Source organism: Nannospalax galili, unplaced genomic scaffold, assembly GCF_000622305.1.
Source record: "Nannospalax galili isolate Female #2095 unplaced genomic scaffold, S.galili_v1.0 scaffold54, whole genome shotgun sequence".
Taxonomy (NCBI): domain Eukaryota; kingdom Metazoa; phylum Chordata; class Mammalia; order Rodentia; family Spalacidae; genus Nannospalax; species Nannospalax galili.
Genome location: NW_008341028.1, coordinates 4,946,056 through 4,967,882, shown reverse-complemented (window position 1 = coordinate 4,967,882; position 21,827 = coordinate 4,946,056). Strand labels below are relative to the sequence as shown.

The window sequence follows — 21,827 nt, the reverse complement described above, 5'->3', positions numbered from 1 at the left end:
TGGTGGCGCACACCTTTAATCCCAGCACTTGGTAGGCAGAGGCAAGTGGATCTCTGTGAGTTCAAGGCCAGCATGGTCTACATAGTGAGTTCCAGGCCAGCTGGGATTACAGGGAGATCCTGTCTCAAAAAGACCCCCACCCCCCAAAAAGTTCCCCAACCTAAGTAAACAAGATCCTGAGAGTGAAAAGGAAAACCCGTTAGTTGATGGTTTCCTTGTGAAAACAAGCATTCTGGGGCAGTAACTCCTGGAGAGGTAGAGGATGCCTCTTGCCAAGATGTTTAGGTTGCTTCACTTCTTCAGAGCAGCTCAGCAATGCAGAGTCAACATTGCCATCCGTGTCAGGAGGGGTATAAAGGACACCCAGAGGAAAGAGAAAGAGTTCTAAGTCTTATGAGCAGAGTAAGGTGTCCATCTCCAAGTTCTTAGCTTTTTTTTTTTGGTCTGGGGGGGCAGTGTCCAGCCTCTGCTTCCTCCCCAGTGCTGGGATCAAAGGTGTACATTACCATGCCCTGCCTAGTTCTGAGGGTTTTTTTTGAGAACAGGGACTTGCTATGTAGCTCAATGACTACAAACCCTAACAACCCTCCTGCTTCAGCCTCCCAGTTGGTGGCATTACAGGCATATACCATCATAAAATTCTTTTCATTTTTATTTCTTTATTTATATATCTATTTTTTGGTCTTTTTGAGACAGGGTTTCCCTGTAGCCCCAGCTGGTCTGGAATTCACTATGTAGACCAGGCTGCCCTAGAACTCACAGGGATCCGCCTGCCTCTGCCTTCTAAGTACTGGGACTACAGGTGTGCACCACCACACCCAGCCTGTAAAATTCTTTTTAAAGAAATTCAGTATCTGAGTAGTGTATAGTTTCTTTTTTTCTTTTTGAGACAGAGTCTCCCTGTAGCCCCAGATGACCCGGAACTGGCTATGTAGACCTGGTTGGCCTTGAACTCAGAGATCCACCTGCCTCTGCCTCCCAAGTGCGGGATTAAAGGCGTGTGCCACCACGCCCAGCGTATATACTTTCTTTAAAAAATATTTCATTTGCTGGGCGTGGTGGCACATGCCTGTAGTCCCAGCACTTGGGAGAGGCAGAGGCAGGCAGATCTCTGTGAGTTCAAGGCCACCCTGGTCTACATAGTGAGTTCCAGGACAGCTGGGGCTACAGGGAGACTCTGTCTCAAAAAGAAAAAAAAAAAAAAAATTTCATTTATTATTTTTATTTTATGTGTATGAGTGAGTGTATTGCCTGCATGTATGATCACCCATGGAGATCAGAAGAGGGCATCGGATTCCCCTGGAACTGCAGCTAAGGACAGTTGTTAGCTGCCATTTGGGTGCTGGGAATCGAACCCATGTCCTCTGCAAGAGCAGCCAGTACTTTAATCATTGAGCCGTCTCTTCAGTCCCTGAGTAGTATATACTTTTGACCCACTCCAAAACATGGAGAGCTCACCACTAATTCTTCCCGAAGGAATTATAAAACAAATGAACACTGGGCCCGGTGTCAAAAAATGCCTAGGTTCTGGTCTTGGCTCTGCTAGTAAAGTAAATTAAAAACAAAAGACAAAAACCAAAAAAACCCAACTACAGACAAATTAAGCTGACTGATTGGTCTTTTTTGCCCATAAAAGGGAAAAACAACTTTTAAGGAGGTAAAAGTGTTTTTTTCTTTTTAAATATGGAATGCTTCACGAATTTGCATATCATCCTTGCGCAGAGGCCATGCTAATCTTCTCTGTATCGTTCCAATTTTAGTATATGTGCTGCCGAAGCGAACACGGTAAAAGTATTTTTTTAAAAAAACATTAAAAGATAGCCGGGCATGGCAGCACACACCTATAATCCCAGCAGGGGTAGAGGCAGGTGGATCTTTGTGAGTTCGAGGCCAGCCTGGTCTACACAGTGAGTTCCAGGTCAGCTGGGGCTACAAGGAGACCCTGTCTCAAAAAGACAAAAAACCCCAAAAACTCCCCAAAAGACCCCACATTAAAAGATGCAGAATTCCTAGAATAACACAACTCTCCTACTAATCTCAATTCTCTGGAACCCCTACACAAGTCAGACTGGTCTGTGAGGGAGAAAGAAAGTTTACCAGACATCATTTCTACTTCCTCTTGCAGCAAGTTACCTGTCGGTACCAGAGTATCGGATCCACCTCTGCCTGTCGGCCACACTCAGTGCCTGTCTTAGCTTCCGAGGCCTCCTTGCTTAGGTGGCTGGCCTCACTCAGCTTCACTTTAAGGCCTTCAGGGGTCTGGCTGGGGAGTTTTGATGAGTCATCCAATTTGGGAATGATGACTGATTTGGCAGGGTCAGCCCCTGGCTCCTTGGCCTTGCCAGGCCCTGACTTCACCAGGTCTGTCAGGCTGGGCGCCTTGGTGAGGGTTGGTGGAATTGATGGCTTTTGCTTCCACTCTTCCTTCAGTGCTGCCTCCCGCTCCTTCAGTCCCATCTCTGCCTTCTTGTCCAGCCCCCGAGGCTGCTGCTCCAAGCTCTGCCGTTTCTGCTGTTCTTCGTACTGTTGACGATAAGCCGTATTAGTGCTCAAGAGGTGGGTGTGGTAACTCTGGTCGCTGTAGCCATATGGGGGCACATAGGCATACTGGTTGTAGTACAGGGACTGCATGTACATGTTGGGCCGCTGCTGGATGACTGAGGGCTGCTGACTGGAACCGCTCAGCTCAGGTTTCTTTTCCTCACAAATGTCGTTCTTCACTTTCCCCTCTATGCTCTCAGGCTCCTCATCCTTTTTTGCCTTTAGGGTCTGGCCCTCCACTCCTGCCTGGCTGCTTGAGTTGAGAGCCCCCGGGCTGGACTGTGCATAACTTGGAGAGTAGTAACTCTCAAAGCCTTGGTAATATGGTGAGTCTTTGCTCTGTGGCTGGGGAGGGAAAAGTGTTTTCTTAGCTCCTTCTTTAACCAGCTGCTCAGGATCCTTTGATTTGACGTTGTCCACCTTGCCCTCCCCATCCTCCCCAGCATCAGAGATGTCAGAGTAGGCAGGGCTATTGGTTTTGACTGAGCTGGCCTCAGCCCCATTCTGGGTCACTACATGTAGGGGAGTCAGGGGCTGGGTTGGGGTAGTGCTATCTAGGCGACTGCTGCCTCCAATTGAGGGGCTGGGGGCATTGTCTGTAAAGCTGTAGATCTTATCTGCTTCAGCCTTGATACTAGCTAATCGACTTTGGTGGGGGTCTGAGGAGCCATTCAGAAGCCCCTCCATTTTTATCCCATCTCCTGAGGATTCTCGGAATGGGCTTTTACCTTCTTCCGCTCGGCACACCTTCCCAGGGGTCAGAGGACTTTCAAGTTCCTTTGATGATTCCTTCTTTTTTTTGTCTTTCTTTTTCTTGTCCTTGGCTGGGGTCAGGGCAGGGTTGACTGTGAAAGGTTCTCCCATAACAGTGGGCTTCGGCTGAATGGGTTTGAGTTGGGGACTACTAGGCATGGCTTGGACTACAGTGGTGGTCAAGCCTGAGGAGGAGCCTGGGCTTGTTGCAGTGAAGGTGGCTGTCTGGAAAGTGTAGATCTGCTGTGGGGGGATGGCAGGGGCAATGGGCCGGGCTGATTTTAAGCTCTTGGAAGGAATCTTTTCAGGCTTCAAATTGGAGGGCTTTTTACATTTTTCTTTTTCCATACACTTCCTTTCCAAAGAGTCAAAGGCATCGTTGCTTGTTTCATCCATTACTGAGGGTCCATCATCAGAGCCATCATTGGATAAGGCCCCAAGGTCTGTATCTCCCTCCCCACTCAACTTTTTCTTACAGAGGCCTTTTGTGCTGAATTTGCTTGAAGGGGAAGGGCTGTGAGGCTCAACAAGCCGAACTTTGGGGGTAGCTGAGCGGGCAGGGGACAAGGATCCTTTCTGTGAGACAGAGGCACCATTGCAGCTGCTGAGGTCTGTGTGGAGGCTGGGCTCCTCTCCGTATTCACTGTCTCCATCGGCTTCTGGCTTGCTGTCGTCATCTGTGTGGGCATGAGCTTGGTGGTACTTAAGTCCATTAATGTGCTTGTACTTCTTGTTGCAGTTTGGATGGGGACAGTCAATCAGGACTGGGGAAGGACAATTTCTGTCCACAATAGTGGGTTCCACCTTGGTCCCAGGGAGGGGGCCTGTGGCTGAGCCCATGGAATTTGTGCGGACACGCTTGCTCCCTTTGGAGTCCTCTGAGCTGGAATTCAGCTCCATATCTGAAAGGGGTTTGTTTTTCCTCTTATTAGCTGAGGAAGGGCTGGCCTTGACATCCTCAGAAGTGCTGCTGGCAGGTGGGCGGTGCTCTGAAGAATTCTGGCTGCCCCGCCGGCCTTTGCTATTGGCTCCCGCTCGGGTTTTACTGCTGTTGCTGGTCCCTTTGCCGTCAGCAGCAGTGGCTGCCTCGTTGACAGGCGTGTTACTGTTTGGGCGCATGCGTTTGCCTCTCCCTCTGCCATTACGCATTTCCAAGTCACTGGTTGGGGAGTCACAGAACCTTGGCAAAGGACAAAGGGGACAGATATTATTAAGAGTAAACATCTTGCCGGGCATGGTGGTGCATGCCTTTAATCCCAGCACTTGGGAGGCAGAGGCAGGCGGATCTCTGTGAGTTCAAGGCCAGCCTGGTCTATATAGTGAGTTCCAGAACAGCTGGGGCTACAGGGAGACCCTGTCTCAAAATGACCAAAAAAAAAAAAAAAAAAAAAAAAAAGAGTAAACATCTTTATTTTGTTTAGTGAGACATGGTCTCTCTATAATGAGTCATACCATGCTCAGCTTTGTTTTAGTTTGTTTTAAAAATTTTCAAGTAGGGGCTCACTCTGAAGCTCAGGCTGGCATGGGGCTCTCTAGGTAGCCAAAGCAAGCCCAACTTGCAGCAATCTTCCTGCCATAGCCTCTCAAGTGCTGGGATTACAGGAGTGAGCCACCATGCCCAGCCTCCATTTTAATGACCATGATTTCCTTTAGGAACCCGTGTGGGAAATGAATTAAGTGTCGATTTTCTGGGATGTTATCTGCATGCTAGCTAAACATTATTCCCCCATATTTTGAGTTCCTCAAGCTCTATCAGTCTGAGTACTAATATTAGGAACAAGCTATAAGAAGACATTCATTAAATTGCTAATTTTTTTTTACTGTACTTTTTTTTTTTTTTTGAGACAGGGTCTTCCTGTAGTCCCAGCTGGCCTGGAACTCACTATGTTGGCCAGGCTGGCCTCAAACTCACACCTATCAAGTGCCGGGATTAAAGATATGTGCCACCATGCCCAGGTGGAATGTTAGTTTTAAGATGAAACTACATCTTGAAAGTAAGGCCAGGCTTGGCAACACCTATCTGCTGTAGTCCAAGCACTCAAGAGGCTGAGAAAAGAAAAGCTTGGTGGCTTTTTTTTTTTTTTTTGGTCTTTTTGAGACAGGGTCTCCCTTTAGTTCCAGCTGGCCTGGAACTCACTATGCAGACCAGGCTGGCCTTGAATGCACAGAGATACGCTGCTTCTGCCTCTCAAGTGCTGGGATTATGAGGCATGTGCCACCATGCCTGGAGTCTTGGTACTCTTAAAAATTTTTTATTTATTCATTCATTTTTATGTGTATGAGTGTTATGCCTGCATTTTCTAAATGAATCCATGTCATGCAGTACCCATGGAGAACAAAAGAAGGCTTTGGATCCCCTGGAACTGCAGTTACAGATGGTTGTTTGCCGCCATGTAGGTGCTAGGATTTGAACCTGGGTCCTCTGCAAGAGCAGCTAATGATCTTAACTGCTGAGCCATCTCTTCAGCCCCTCACCTTGGTTTAAAGGCAGCCTGATCTGTATAGTGATTTCCAAGACAGCCTGGGCTACAGAATGAAACTCATTGCCCCCTGCCAAAAGTAAACGTAGTCAGGTGTGGTAGTTCAAGTCTGTAATACCAGTACTTGGCCGTGTTTGAGTTTGAGGCCAGCTGGGGCTACAACTCTAGTGGGATAAAGATACAAGAATTCAGTAATTAAATGGTGGTTCAGATCAATATAAACTAGACAGCAGTAAGTGCTCACCTTGGGGGTGCCCAATCATGCCTTGTGCAGTCAAGAAGTGTACCTACGTATGTTTTGTTCCTCCATGTCACATTTACCACCAACATCCCTGGAAAACAAGAAGACATAGATTAAAAAAAAAAAAAAAAAGACAGGTATGGATGAGACAAAGTGCTGGTCATTGAGAAGACTACTCTTCATCTGAGCAGCACTGACTTCAATGAGAGTTCAAGGACGTTTAGTACCAACGGACAGATATGGTGGGCCATAACAGTTCCATGAGTGACAAGTGCCTACAGTACTCTTGGGACCCTCTGGATGGGCAACAGTTCAAAGACTTCATAGCCTAGTCCAGACATATTTTTTCTTTGCTTTTTTATAGACAGGGTCTCATGTATCTGAGGCCGTTCTCAACTTGCTATGTAGTTGAAGATAACCTTGAACTTCTGAGTCTCCTTCCACTTCTTGAGTGTTGGGATTACAGACATGCCCCACTATACCAGGTTTTATGGTGCTGGGGATGGAACCCGGGCTCTGTGCATGCTAGACAAGCATTCTACATTCTACCGACTGAGCCATGTTCTTAAGTCTTCCCAGTTGTTTTTGTTTTGTTTTGTTCTGAGACAGAGTCTCACTACTAAGTAGTCAAGTCTAGCCTCAAAACTATCTAGCTGAGGATGGCTTTGAATGCCTCTACTTGCTAAGTTCTGAGTTTATAGGTATATAACACCATGCCTGGTTTAATGGATTTATTTTAACTGGGTTCAAATATTTCAGTGAATGATTTGACTACAATCTATTGTATTCTTTTGTTGGTGGATATCTTAGGTTTTCTGGTACACTTTCACTGTTTTTTGCTGGCTTTTTTTTAACTTTTAAAAAAATTTTTATTTTTTTAATTTTATATGTGTGCGTGTATTGCCTGCATGTGTGTAAGTAGACCTGTGTCATGCAATGTCCACAGAGGTCAGAAGAGGGTGTCAGATCTGGAATTGGGAGTTATAGACGATTGTTAGCTACCATGTTGGGTGCTCAGGAACGTGGGTCCTCTGCAAGAGCAGCCAGTGCTCTTAACTGTTGAGCCATCTTTCCAGCCCTATTTTGCTGTTTTAAAAAATATTTTAGCTGGGCATAGTGGCCCATACCTTCAATTCCCACACTTGGGAGGCAGAGGCAGGGGGACGGATCTCTGTGAGTTCAAGGCCAGCCTGGTCTACATAGTGAGTTCCATGTCAGTTGGGGCTACACAGAGATCCTATCTCAAAAAGACCAAAAACAAAACAAAACAAAACATTAAAAATTAAAATGAAGTATAGGGGCTGGAGAAATGGCTCAGTGGTTAAAAGCACTTCTTGCTCTTAAACATCCAAGGTTCTTCCAGTTATATGTATATAAGGAACTATATTACTATATTCTTGTGCCCGTGAGATGGCTCAGTGACTAAAGGTACCTGCTACCAAGACTGCCAACTTGCATTTGATCCCCAGAACCCACGTGGTAGGAGAGACCTTGCTCCTGCAAAGTTTCCCTTGACCTCCATATGCATACTGCAGAGCATGCTCCCTCTTCCCTCAGGAAGAGATTCTTCCTGAAATTGTAGTAGGACAGTAGCAATATAAACACATTGCTCTGCACACTGCTTTCTTTCATGTATGTGGTCATTCAAATAAGTACACAGAGAATCAGTCTTTCGTCTCCTCTCTGACTGCACTGGGGATGATACCTAGGACTGTGTGCATGTTAGAGAAACACTATCACTGAGCATTAGTTTTAGCTCTTGCTTTTTTATTTTTTTTTTTAGGTTTATTATTTTTATTTTATGTATATGAGTGTATTGCCTGCATGTGTATAAGTGCATCCATGCCGGAGGAGGTCAGAAGTGTGTGTTGGATTCCCCTGGAACTGGAGTTAGGGATGGATGTTAGCTGCCATGTGGGTGCTGGGAATTGAACCTGGGTCTTCTGCAAGAGCAGCTGAGTCATCTCTCCAGTTACATAGCTCTAGCTTTTTCAGAGACATGGTCTCATTACGTAATTCAAATTCCAACGTAGCCCTGGCTGGCCTCAAATTCCCAATTCCCTTGCCTCTGTTTCTTGAGTTCAGGAAAGACAGTATGTATGTATGTATGTATGTATGTATGTATGTATGTATGTATTTATTTTTGGTCTTTTTGAGACAGGGTCCCCCTGCAGCCCCAGCTGGCCTGGAACTCACTATGTAGACCAGGCTGGCCTTTAACTCAGAGAGATCCGCCTGCCTCCGCCGCCCAAGTGCTGGGACTACAGGTGTACGCCACCACGCCTGGCTGAAAGTATTAAAAAAAATACTGCCTTTTGAATAGACATTTATAAACATTTTAGCTCTGCTTAACTCAGATAATGTTTAGAAGATAAATTTCTGTAAGTAACACTGCTAATCACAGGGCACTTGGTTTTGTTGGAGAAATACTGTCAAGCTGCTTCAGAGAGAAATGTACTAACTTACCCATCCCTTAGTACTTCGGGAAATGCCTCTTATGCCCTTCCCTTTTCTGACAGTACTCTCAAACTTTGTAGGGAATTATTTGTTTTGAGATAGGGTCTCTCTCTGTGGTCCAGGCTAGCTCAAAACTGTTGGTGATCTTGCCGCCTTAGTCTCCCGGGTACTAGGATTACAGGTATGTGTAAGCCAACATGCCTGGCTTACTGCTTCTTTTTTTTTTTTTTCACTTTTTATTATTTTTATTTTTTATTAATTTATTCATATTTTTTGAGACAGGGTCTCTCTTTAGCCCCAGCTGGCCTGGAACTCACACAGATCTCTCCGTCTCTGCCTCTGGAGTGCTGGGATTAAAGGAGTGTACCACTACACTCAATCTTGCCTTGATTTTGAGATGAGGTTTTGCTATTCATCCCAAGCTGGCCTTGCTCCCACTATGGAACTCAAGCTAGCCTCACATTTGCAGCAATTCTTCCATCTCAGTCTCCCAAGTATTGGGATTATAGGAATGAACCATGTTCCACAAACAGAGAAGCAGGGTTGGAGTTTATTAAGAAGAGTTTTTTTTTGGGGGGGGGGTTGGTCTTTTTGAGACAGGGTCTCCCTGTAGCTCCAGCTGTCCTGGAACTCACTATGTAGACCAGGCTGGCCTTGAACCCACAGAGATCCGCTTGCCTCTGCCTTCCAAGTGCTGGGATTACAGGCGTGTGCCACCATGCCTGGCTAAGAAGAGATTTTTCACAGTTTTAAGCACAGGGATTAACAGGAAAAAGACGGACATACACAAGCCTGAATGTGAGCTTCAAGAAGACTCACTTCCTTCTAGAACCCTTTTAACCTCTGTGAATTTAATATAAGAATTCTGGCCAGGCATGGTGGCGCATGCCTTTAGTCCCAGCACTTGGGAGGCAGAGGCAGGTGATCTTTTTGTGAGTTCGAGGCCAGCCTGGTCTACAGAGTGAGTTCCAGGACAGCTGGGGTACAGGGAGACCCTGTCTCAAAAAGACCAAAAAAACAAACAAACAAAAACTGCTTTGTCCAGATCTAATTTTTCTTATGTGTCTATACAAAATTTCTTTAAAAGGAATTATTTAAAATATTTATATTACCTTTCTAGCAAACCACTCATATTCATTGTTCCTTTAAAAAATTTTAAACTGATGTTTGTGATTCTCATACAATATTTGATGATACTTAGATTCCCCACCCCTCTCTGTACCCCTGGTCCCCCTCTTTGTTTCTTTAACATTTTTTAAAAAATTTGTGTGTGTGTGTGCACGCGCGCGTGCACGTGCATGTGTACACATGCCACATGTATATGGGTTCCTGTGGAGGCCAGAAGAGGGCACTGTATTGTTATAGTTACAGATAGTTGTTAACTGCCTGACATGGGTGCTGGAAACCAAACTTGGGTCCTCTGGAAGAACAGCAAGTGCTTTTAGCCACTGAGCCATCTCTCCAGACCCTTTTTTTTTTTTCCTTCTACTGAATTACTGTTCTATTTCTTAATTATAACTTTTTTTTTTTTTTTTGTCTTTTTGAGACAAGGTCTCCCTGTAGCCCCAGCTGGCCTGGAACTCACTAGGTAGACCAGGCTGGCCTCGAACTCACAGAGATCTGCCTGCCTCTGCCTCCTGAGTGCTGGGATTAAAGGCATGCACCACCACGCCTGGCTTCTTAATTATAACTTCTTAAAAAATTATTTTTCTTTCTTTTTAAAAATATTTTATTTATTGTTTTTATTTTATGCGGATGCGTGTACTGCCTCCATGTAGGTAAGTACACCTGTGTCATGCAATGCCCGTGGAGGACAGAAGAGGCTGTTGGATCCCCTGGAAGTGGAGTTATGGACAGCTGTTAGCTGCCATGTGGGTGCTGGGATTCGAACCCAGGTCTTCTGCAAGAACAGTCAGTGTTCTTAACCGCTGAGCCATCTCTCCAGCCCTTTCTTTCTTTTTCTTTTTAATGTATATGAGTGTATCGCCTGCATGTGTGTTAGTGTACCCATGCTGTGCAATGCCCGTAAAGGTCAGAAGAGGGTGTCAGATACCCTGGAACTGGAGTTACAAACAGTTGTTAGCTGTCATATGGGTGCTGGGGATCAAACCCGGATCCTCTGCAAGAGCAGCCAGGGCTCTTAACCACTGAGCCATCTCTCTAGCTCCAATTATAACTCTTAATATCACAGAATAAAGTCTTACTAATACGAATTTTTTTTCAGTAGGTTATTTACTAACGGAGGCTAATGACATGCAGAAATTATTTTTATGTTACTTTTATTAACTTTTTATGGCTTCTGAGTTCTTCATCTTATTTCAAAAATCTTTCCCATCATATGTACTATTTTATTAACAGTGGGGTTTTTTTTGGGGGGGGGGCAGCCAAATAGTGGAGGAAGACCTTGAACTGATCCATCTGCCTCCACTTCCAAGTGTAGGAATTACATGCACCTGCTACCCCAAACCAGTTTATTTGGTGCTGGAGCTCAGAATAAATAAAAATGTAAAACAAGGGGTTGGAGAGGTGGCTCAGAGGTTAAGAGACAGTATAGCTGCTCTTCCAGAGGACCCAGGCTTAGTTCCTAGCACCCACATCAAGCCTGGAACTCACTATGTAGACCAGGCTGGCTTCGAATTCACAGAGATCCACCTGCCTCTGCCTCTTGCTTCCTGTGCCTGCATGATGATGTGAGAGCTTAGCTTCTGCTGCTCCTGCTCCAGCCACCTCCAGCCACTACACCTCCCTGCCATGACAAACTGTAATTCCCCTGGAACTGTAAGCTCAAATAAAATCTTCCTTTTATAAGTTGTTTTGGTCCGTGTTTCTATCACAGCAACAGCAAAGTGACAAGTACAGAGTGCTGAGACTAAAGGCCTGCACCACCACGCCCACCTATTTATTGTTTTTTGAGACAGGGTCTTTAGCTGGCCTTGATCTTCACCTGCCTCAGTCTCCTGAGTGCTGGGATTAAAAGTGTGTGCCCCCACACCCAGCCTTAAATCCTGTACTTTTAACTGTGCTGCTTCACAGGATGAAAACATACTTTCTCAGTTCTCATGAGTTCTCATCTCCTGGCGCAGAACACTAAACATTTTATAAACTATAGCTGAGAGCACAATTTCAGAGTAGACATCAACACCTATGGGCTTATTTTTAGCTGAAAAGCAGGTTATTGATTTTTGTTTGCTCTTTACCAGAAGAGAAAACAGTTGCAATAAAGCTACATAGGTGGCAGAGGCGAGGATTATAGCAGAAGACACAATACAAGAATAAAAAGGAAATGTCAAAGCAAAGAAAAGGCAGCAAGAGGACAGAAAGAAGAAAGAGTCCAAGTAGAGATCAGAAATTAAAGTACAAAGTTGCAGAATTATTTGAAAAACATACGTAAGGGATTTCCTGTATATGTAGGGTACTTTACTGGCGATATAGCTGAATTGAGGGTGCTTAAATAGTATGCGTGAAACCCTGAGTCTAATGACCAACACTAGGATTGCCTGCAATCCCAGCACTCAAGAGGTGGAAGATTAAAAGATCAAGGTCAGACTCAGCTACATAATGAGTTCAAGGCCAACCTGGGATACATGTCAAAAAAGGAGAGATGGCTCAGCAGTTAAGAGCACTGGCTGCTCTCCCAGAGGACCCGAGTTTGGTTCCTAGTACCCACATAGCACCTAACAACTGTCCATAACTCCAGTTCCAGGGGATCTAATACCATCTTCTGGCCTCTGTGAGCACTGTACGATATGGGTGCACTTCATACATGCAGGCAATACATTCATATACATAAAATAAAAATAATAAAATATTAAAATAGAAAAATTCTCATTTTCTTTTTGAGACAAGGTCTCCCTATGTAGCCATGGCTGGCCTTGAACTCAAAGGCTCTGTCTTACACCTCCCAAATATTGGGTGTTACTATGCCCAGTCAAGGTTCAAATTTTTTTTTGGTCTTTTTGGAGCAGGGTCTCCCTGTAGTCCCAGCTGGCCTGGAACTTGCTACACAGACCAAGCTGGCCTAGATCTCACAGAGATCCACCTGCCTCTGCCTTCCAAGTGCTGGGATTAAAGGCGTGCTGGCATCAAAGTTCAATTTTTGAAGAGCTAGAAAATTGTAGAAGTTATCTACGTGAAATTACATATAAAGAAAATAATGTAATAACTAAATCAATCATGATACAACCCTAATATGGAATTCTATGTTATTACTTAAAATGTTATGGAAGGCCATTTAATATTATGGAAAATGTTCATGGTATATCCCTTTTTTTTTTTGGTCTTTTTGACACAGGGTCTGCCGTAGCCCCAGCTGGCCTGGATTCGATGTGGAGACTAGGCTGGCCTCGAAGTCACAGAGATCCTCCTGCCTCTGCCTCCCAAGTGCTGGGATTAAAGGTGTGCTCCACCACGCCTGGCATATCCTTTTTAAAAAGAAAGATTCCATTTATTTTTATTTTATGTATATGCATATTTTGCCTGCATGCATATAATTGTATCAGGTGCATGCCTTGTCAAATCCCCTTGGAACTATGGATGATGGTGAGCCTCCATGTGGGAGCTGGGAACCAAACCCAGGTCTTTCATGAGCAGACACTGCTCTTAACCACTGAGCCATCTCTCCACCCCCAGGTGTATTCTTCTAAACAAACAAAACTCCAAAACATAGAGAAAAGAATCCCAATTTGTTTTGTTTTTTAAAATTGTGTATATCAGGGCTGGAGAGATGGCTCAGCAGCTAAGATGCTGGCTGCTCTTGCAGAGGACCTGGATTTGATTTGCAGCACCCCTATGGTGGCTAACAACCACCTATAATTCTAGTTTCAGGGGTTCTGACAGTCTCTTTTGACCTCTGAAGGCACCCAGGCCTGCACATGGCACACATACATAAATGCAGGAACTCACACACACACATACATATATAATAAAAATAAATCTCTTTAAGAAGTATGCACAATATAAAAACTGGAACAGTGATTCTCTCTGGGTGACTTATTTATTTAGGTTTTTTTGAGATAGGGTCTCATGTACTTCAGGCTGGCCTTGTAATCAGCATGTAGCCAAGGCTGCTCTTGAATTCCTTCTGCCTTCACCTCCCAAGTACAAGGATTACAGGCATAAGGTCACCATCCTGGGGTTTATTTACTTATTTCTTTAATTTCTTGTTTATAAGGCAGGATCTCACTTTGTAGCCCAGTCTGGCTTTGAACTCATGGCACTCTTCCTGCCTCAGCCTTTTGAATACTAAGATTACAGGTCTGAGCCACCACATCTGGCTTCTTTGTTTAAAAAACAAGCTAGGCATGGTGGTACATGCTTTTAATGCACTTGGGAGGTAGAGGCAGGTGGCTTTTGAGGTCAGTCTAATCTACATAGTAAGTTCCAGGCCAGCTGTGGTTATAGGAAGGCCCTGTCTCCAAAATCCAAAAATAAAATTAATTGAACCTTAAAAGACAAAACCAAAAGAAAAAAATTTTGCTTTAAAAATGGTTAGGGGGGCTGGAGAGATGGCTCAGCACTTAAGAGCTCTTGCAGAGGAGCCGGGTTCGATTCCCAGCACCCACATGGCGGCTACAAACCATCCTTGACTCTAGTTCCAGGGGAATCTAGTGCCCTCTTCTGACCTCCGTGGCCCTGCACAACACGGGTGCACTCACAGACATGTAGGCAATACACTCATACAACATAAAATTAAAAAAAAAATTAAAAAAGGTTAGGGAGATCTTGTCTCAAAAAACCAAAAGTAAAATGAAATAAAAATTAAAAAGACGAAAACAAAAACAAAAACAAAAATGTTACTTTAAAAAAAGATTTCCTAGGCAGATGGAGAGATGGTTCAGTGGTTAAGAGCACTAACTGCTATTCCAGAGGACTGGGGTTCAGTTCCCAGCACACACATGGCAGCTAACAATCATCTATAACTCCAGTTACAGGGGATCCAATGTCGTCTTCTTGTCTCCACGGGTATTATACAACATGAGTGTACTTGCATACATGCAGGTAAAACGTACACACACACACACACACACACACACACACACACACACACACACACACACCCCTCCTAGAAAGCTCTACTTCCTTGGCTTGGTCAGAGAATATGAAATGCTAAGGCCAGTGTCCAACGCTGATGGGACTGGTTAGCTGTGAACATTTATGGCTGTTGCTGACACGCTTTACAATGGTGTCAGTGTCATTCAATGCACCCCTGTCCTCTTTAAGTTGAATAGTAGCTGTCAGTTGTGCTTTTCTCTGCTTTCCTAGTAAAGTCCACTTTACTTTTCCCATATACCCCTTTATAATGGCCAGAGATCCCTTTAACCACCACAAAATGATCAAAACTCATTTATAGTATCTATGTAGTTTCAATTTCTTTCTAAAGGAAATTTGTCTGCTGGTGCCAAGAGTTGTGGTGAGGTGAAGAAGGCAGCTGGAACAAAAACCTCTAATCTCAATCAATTCTAGTTATAAGCTTTCCAATCCTCTTTAGAGACAGAGGTAGAAAAAGAGATCATATGAAAGTATGCCAGCCACAGTTTCTGGAAACCTGTAGCCATAACTGTGCCTTGGCTTGGAGCAAGGAGTACTGCAGGAAACTGGCTAGGACACAGAGAGGAGGGTGAGTTGCAAAGAAGATACTTTTATGAGGAAGGCTGGTTTGACGTAGATGCCACAACTGCAGAAGCCCCAAGTGGGAAGTATGGGAACTGCTTTACTTCCCACAACTATCGCCGGCATGTTTTATCTCATATTTAACTTTGACATGTAAAAGGAATAAACAAATTTCCTCTTATCATTTCCCTCCTGCTTCCCCCATGCCCTTTTTTGAGACAGGGTCTCCCTGTAGCCCCATCTGGCCTGGAACTCATATCATAGACCAGGCTGGCTTCAATCTCACAGAAATCCATCTTCCTCTGCCTCCTGAGTGCTGGGACTTAAGGCACATACCACCATGCCCAGCCCTCCCTTTCTTCTTGTGATATGGAACTCGTTATGTTTTCTAGGCTTGCTTTGAACTTTCAATGATACTCCTGACTCCACATCTTCAGTGCTGAAATTACAGGTATGAGTGACCATGCCCAGCTGAGATCATATAAATTTCTGAGAACTGTTTCCTGGGATAAAAGTTCAAAGAAGAGATGCAGGGAAAAGGTAAATATAGCTAGAAAGTTACAAGAGAGAGTAGCCTTCAAAAATGAGGGGAGCAGGAAAATTAAGACCATCTATGGTTCACATACTGGGTAAGATTTTTTTTTTTTTTTTTAAGTGCTATGGGGCTAGAGAGATGGCTCAGTGGTTAAGAGCACTTACTGAACTTCCAGAGGACTGGAGTTTGATTCCCAGCACCCACACAGCAGCTAAAACCTGTTACTATTATTTTAAAAGAAAATTTATTTATTTATAGACAGGGTCTCACAAGGTCAGCCCTGGCCGGTCTGCAAGTCACTATGTAGACCAGGATGGCCTCAAACTCAAAGGGATCTGCATCTTCCTCCCAAGTGCTGGGATTAATTATGTGCATCACCACATCTGGCTTAAAATATTTATTTTAATTTTATGTGTACGAGTGCTGAGTGCTTTGCCTATATGTATATATGTATACCATGTGTGTGCAGTGCATATGAGGCCAGAAAAGGGTGTCAGATCTCTTGGAACTGGAGTCATAGATGGTTGTGAGCTGCTCTGTGGGTTCTGGGAATGGAACCAAAGTCCTTTGCAAGAGTAGCAAGTGTCGTTAACCACAAAGCCACTCCTCCAGCCACTATTGTTTTTAAATTATGTGTATATGTATGTGTCTGTGTGTTGGTTATGTGCATGTGAGCTATGGGTTCTGGGAACCAAACTTGGGTCTTTGGCAAGAGCAGTACACACTCTTAACTTCTGAGCCATCTCTAGCCCCTGTTTTGATACTGAAGTATAAAAGTGGGGCTGGAGAGATGGCTCAGCGGGTAAGAGAACTGGCTCTTCTTGCATAAGACCCAGGTTAAAATCCTAGCACCCACATGGCAGCTAATAGCCATCTGTAACTCCAGCTCCAAGAGCTCCAATGTCCTCTTCTGACCTCTGAGGGCACTGCACGGCATGGGTGCACATATATTCAGGCATAACACATATAATAAATAAATTAAATAAATAAATAAATAATAAAAGTATAAAAAAGACCAAAAAAAAAAAAAAAAAGTAACTAGGAACTGATGCCCACCAGCCTGAAATCACTGGACACATTGTTACCATCTGAAACTATTCTTTTTGGGGGTTGTTTTTTGTGAGACAGGGCCTCCATCTAGGCCCAGTTGGCCTGACACTTGCTATGTAGACCAGGCTGGCCTCAATGTCATAGAGATCCACCTGGCTCTGCCTCCTAAGTACTGAGACTAAAGGTATGTACCACAATGCCCAGCTGAAACTATTCATTTTATACAGGTTTGCTCTAAGGTACTACAGGAACTTCAGTAGACACTTCAATGCATTCCATCCTTCAAATTTGAGGTAGGCAGGAAAAACAAATGCTCAGCTTTTATTTCTGGGATCTTCTGATGCTAGAAAAGCCAAAGACAGCACTAGATTAATAATATCCATCACCATTTTCATGTGAGCATATTTTATTTCCACAGAATTTTAGGCAAAAGAAAATAGAGTTGAAATCATTATCAAGCTAAGTGCCAATTTGGGGGTGGTTCGGTAGATTTGCTACAGCTAAAATGCTACAAAGAGGTAAGGCCAAAGTATAACATCCACTGAATGTAAACCATTCTGTACCCAGGCTATAGAGGAATGCTAAAGATGCAGTGGGGTCTTCCGCTATCTGAAAGTTCTTTTTCTTTTTTTTTTCTTTTTTGTTTTTTGAGAGTTCCAACTGGCCTGGAACTTACTATGTAGACCAGGCTGGCCTCAATATCAGAGGGACCTGCCTGCTTCTGCCTCCTGAATGCTGGGATAAAAGGTGTGTGCTACCAAGGAAGTTCTTATGCCAGGAAATTGCAGAAGTACCAGAAAGCTTGGTTCCCCACCCCCTTAAACTGCTGAGTAAGGACATACCTTAGTCATACATGACTACAGGAGGTGGCTCAGGAGAGGCTATCATGATCTAACTAAGAAGGCCCAGGGAGACAGCATGGCTAGTACTGGCTTATGCCAGGCACCTTTCTTTTCTAGCCTTTTCTGGCCAGAGGTTAAGAAGGACAGCTAACTACTGAAAACTGTTTTTTTTTTTTTTTTTTTTTTCCTGGTAATCTTTACTTGGCAGTTTCAGGGTTTGTTAACAGAGAAGAACGGAAGTTGGCTGTCAGTGCTAAGGAAGAGGAACAGTAATGCAGAAAGAGAGAGGAAGTTAGTAAACAGCTGGGGCCCCAGGGCAGATGATTTTTCTGCCCCAAAGCTTTCAATATTACAGAAGCAGATGCCCACTTTTCACAGTGCAAGAACTTGCAGGAGTTGGAAGGAGGAAGTGTATCTAGACCCTTTCCCCAATCTATGGCAACACATATTTTGAACTTTCGCTGGCTTCTATTATGGGTTATACTGTGTTTTTCTCTAAATATACATTGAAGTTCATTATATCTCCAAATAGCATCTTGTTTTTAGACAGTTTCATGTAGACCAGGTTGGCCTTGAATTTACTATGTAGCCAAGGCTGACTGTGAATACTGGAACATCCTGCACCCCACCCCCCACGCCCAGTGCCGGGCTTACAGAAGGGCACTAACACTGGATGTGACTAATAATCTTATTAAAAAAGGGAAATCTAAGCTGGGAGTGGTGACGCACGCCTTTAATCCCAGCACTTGGGAGGCAGAGGCAGGCAGATCTTTGTGAGTTTGAGGCCAGCCTGGTCTACATAGTGAGCTCCAGGACAGCTGGGGCTACAGGGAGACCCTGTCTCAAAAAGACAAAAAAAAAAAAAAAAAAAAAAAAAAAAAACAAAAACAAAAAAAAAAAAAAAAAAAAAAACAAAAAAAAACAAAAACAAAAAAAAACCCCTCAACAACAACAACAACAAAAAAACCAAGCCAAAAAAACAAAACAAGCAAACAAACAAACAAACAAAAAACAAAAAAAGGGAAGTCTGGGGGCTGGAGAGATGGCTCAGCAGTTAAGAACACTGGTTGTTCTTGCAGAAGACCCTTCTTGCAGAAGGTGCTGGGTTCTAATGCCAGCACCCACATGGCAGCTAACAATTGTCCCAACTCCAGTCCCAGGGGATCTGACAGCCCCTTCTGACCTCTTTGGGCACTGCACAACACGGGTGCACTTACCTACATGCAGGGAATACACGCATACACATAAAATAAAAATAATAAATTTAAAAAAAAAGGGAAGTCTGGACACAGGTACACAGAAGGAAGATAGCAAGTGACTGAGTGATGTTAGCAAACCATCACTTTGTGAGGAGCATTTTCACAGTAACCATTTCCACTTATCCTGAACTTGCTGATTCAGAAGGGGGAGGGGAGGCTTCATAGTTAACACATGCTTGTCAAGATGCCCAAATGCTCTCAGTGACTTGCTCTGGTCCTCCTTAGTCCAGCAACTTCTCAGTAACTAACAGTAGCTTAAACAGAAGGATAAAACTTTGAATCTTCTCCAAACTAATCTGTGGATTCAATGTAATCCCAATCAAAATCTCAGCAGGCTTTTTTCATTAGAAGTCTCAAGCTGATCCTAACATTTATGTGGAAATGCAGAATGCCAAGAACAGCCAAGGCAATGTCAAGGAAGGCCAACCCAGGTGGAAGACTTGTACTGCTAGATTTATAAAGTTGTAGTTAAGATGTCAAGTATTCAGGAAAAAATGAGTCACAGAAAAAATATACAGACGACAGCTCAGATACAACCTTTCAGCATCTCCTGATTTCAGATGTGTGACTCTGCTGTGCAGTGGGGGAAATGGTGACATTTTCTATGAGGTGCTGAACCAATCAGATATCTACAGGATTAAAAAAGAAAATCTTGACTCTCAATTCATAAATTCCAGATAGACTCAAATACAAGGGGAAAAAAAAAAACCAAGGTTCTCAGAGGAAACAAAATAATAGTATTATGGAATAGCAAAACTGTTAAACAAGACACAAAAATCACTAATAACAAAAAGGAAAATAAAGACAAGATTTCACAGAAATGAATAACTTATATTCATGAAAATATAACAGTAAAAGAAAAGGCAAGCTGGATGTGGTGGTGTATGCCTTTAATCCCAGCACTCAAAGGCAGAGGCAGAGGCAGGTGGATCTCTATGAGATCCAAGCTAGTCTGGTCTATCCAGCGAGTTTGAGTTCTAGGCCAACTGGGGCTACAGGGAAACCACGTCTTTTTTAAAAAAAGGCAAGACATAGAAGGTATTGATAAAACATATATTGGACAAAGGACTCACAATCAGAATATAACAAACTATAAATCAATAAGAAAGATTAATCTCAGCACTTGGAGGCAGAGGCAGGTGGATCTCTGTGAGTTCAAGGCCAGCCTGGTCTACATAGTGAGTTCCAGAGATCCCCCGCCCCCTAAAGTGTAAGTTGAATCATTTATTTTGAGAAACTGGTAATATACATTAAAATTGATCATATGTATACCTTATGGCCCAGGAATTTCATTCCTATGTATATAGAGATAGAAATGTGCACATATATTCCCTAAAAAAATATATAAAAGACTTTTCATTACAGCATTAAAATATTTTTTTATTTATTCATTTTTATTTTGTATGTATTGAGTGTTTTGCCTACAAGTAAGTGGACCCTTGCATACAATAAGTACAATGCTCACAGAGGCCAGAAGAGAGCATCAGATCCCCTGGAACTGGAGTTACAGATGATTGTTAGTTGTCACATGGGTGCTGGGAATCAAATCTGGGTCCTCTGCAAGAGCAGCCAGCCCCCTTAACTGCTGAGCCATCTCTCTAGTCCCCAAAGAAGCATTAAAAATTTTATTCGTTTATTATAATTTTGTATGAGTGTTTTGCCTGCATGTATGCAAGTGCACCTGTGCATACAATGCCTGGGGCCAAAAGAAGGTGTAAGATCCCTTGGAACTGGGGTTATGGGTATTAGCTGCCATGTGGATGTTGGGAACTGAATCCAGTCCTCTGCAAAAGCAGTCAGTGTTCTTTTTTTCCAATATTTTGTTTATTTATTTATTTACTTTTGGTTTTTTTTTTTTGGTCTTTTTAAGACAAGGTCTCCCTGTAGCCCCAGCTGGCCTGGAACTCACTATGTAGACCAGGCTGGCCTCGAACTCACAGAAATCCACCTGCCTCTGCCTCCTGAGTGCTGGGATTATATTTTTGGTCTTTTTGAGACAGGGTCTCCCAGTAGCCCCAGCTGGCCTGGAACTCACTATGTAGACCAGGCTAGCCTCGAACTCACAGAGATCTACCTGCCTATGCCTCCTGAGTGCTGGGGTTAAAGGTGTGTGCCACCACACCCAGCTTTATTTATTATTTTTATTTTGTATATGAGTGTATTGCCTGAATGTGTGTAAGAGCACCTGTATTGTGCAATGCCTGTGGAGGTCAGAAGAAGGCGTTGGATCCCCAGGAACTGGAGTTACAAATGGTTGTTAGCTGGGAATTGAACCTAGGTCCTCTGCAAGAGTAGTTAGTGCTCTTAACCTCTGAGCTATCTCTCCAGCCCTGCACCCAGTGTTTTAACCAATGATCCATTCTTGCAGCCCCAGAAGCATTAAAAAAAAAAAAAAAAAGACAACAGTCTCCCTGTAGCCCCAGCTGACCTGGAACTTGCTATGTAGACCAGGCAGGCCTCAATCTCATAGAGATCCACCTGCCTTTGCCCCTTGAGTACTAGAATTAAAGGTGTGTGCTACCACCCCAGCTACCAGCAGCATTTTTTGGAGGCACACAAGAGGCAGGCAGATCTCTGTGAATTTGAGACCAGCCTGGTCTACAAGGAGACACTCTCTGGAAAAACAAAAAGTTTCTGGCAATACTGTGGTTCTTCATCCAGGTTCCAACAAACCCCAAGTATTTGGGGTCAGTGATGGGGAATATAAGGAGGGAGGCAGTGATAGGACCAGCTAACATGTTCTGTACTATAGGCAGTCTCCCCAACCTCCAGGGCTGTACAGAACAGTCTAGCATCTGATGCAACACTATACTGGGGGAGATGGAAGGTTCCCCCCATTCATTCTTTTTATTATTTGGTCTTTTTGAGACAGCCCCAGCTTTTGAGACCTGTAGCCCCAGCTGACCTAGAACTCGTTATGTAGACCAGGCTAGCCTTAAACTCACAGAGATCCACCTGCCTCTGCCTCCTAAGTGCTGGGACTAAAGGCGTGCTCACTACAACCAGCCCCCATTCATTCTTTATCCATACTTGATTCTAGAGATTTTTTAATTGAAATTC

The 21,827-nt window shown here is 43.7% G+C and overlaps 1 protein-coding gene and 1 non-coding gene across 3 annotated transcripts in view; both read right to left on the bottom strand.

Annotated features, from left to right (window-relative positions):
* Window positions 1-21,827, bottom strand: part of Znf609 (zinc finger protein 609) — a 157,381-nt gene that overhangs the window by 11,095 nt on the left and 124,459 nt on the right. For both annotated transcript variants that reach the window (XM_029564987.1, XM_008836298.3), the window contains exons 5-6: window positions 6,019-6,106; window positions 2,134-4,474 (exon numbers count right to left, since the gene is read on the bottom strand). In XM_029564987.1, coding sequence (XP_029420847.1) covers window positions 2,134-4,474; window positions 6,019-6,106 — 2,429 coding nt within the window. The remainder of the gene's footprint in view (window positions 1-2,133; window positions 4,475-6,018; window positions 6,107-21,827) is intronic.
* On the bottom strand, window positions 1,678-1,784 carry LOC115070943. Its single transcript, XR_003850051.1, has one exon. It is a non-coding gene; the product is annotated as a U6 spliceosomal RNA (small nuclear RNA).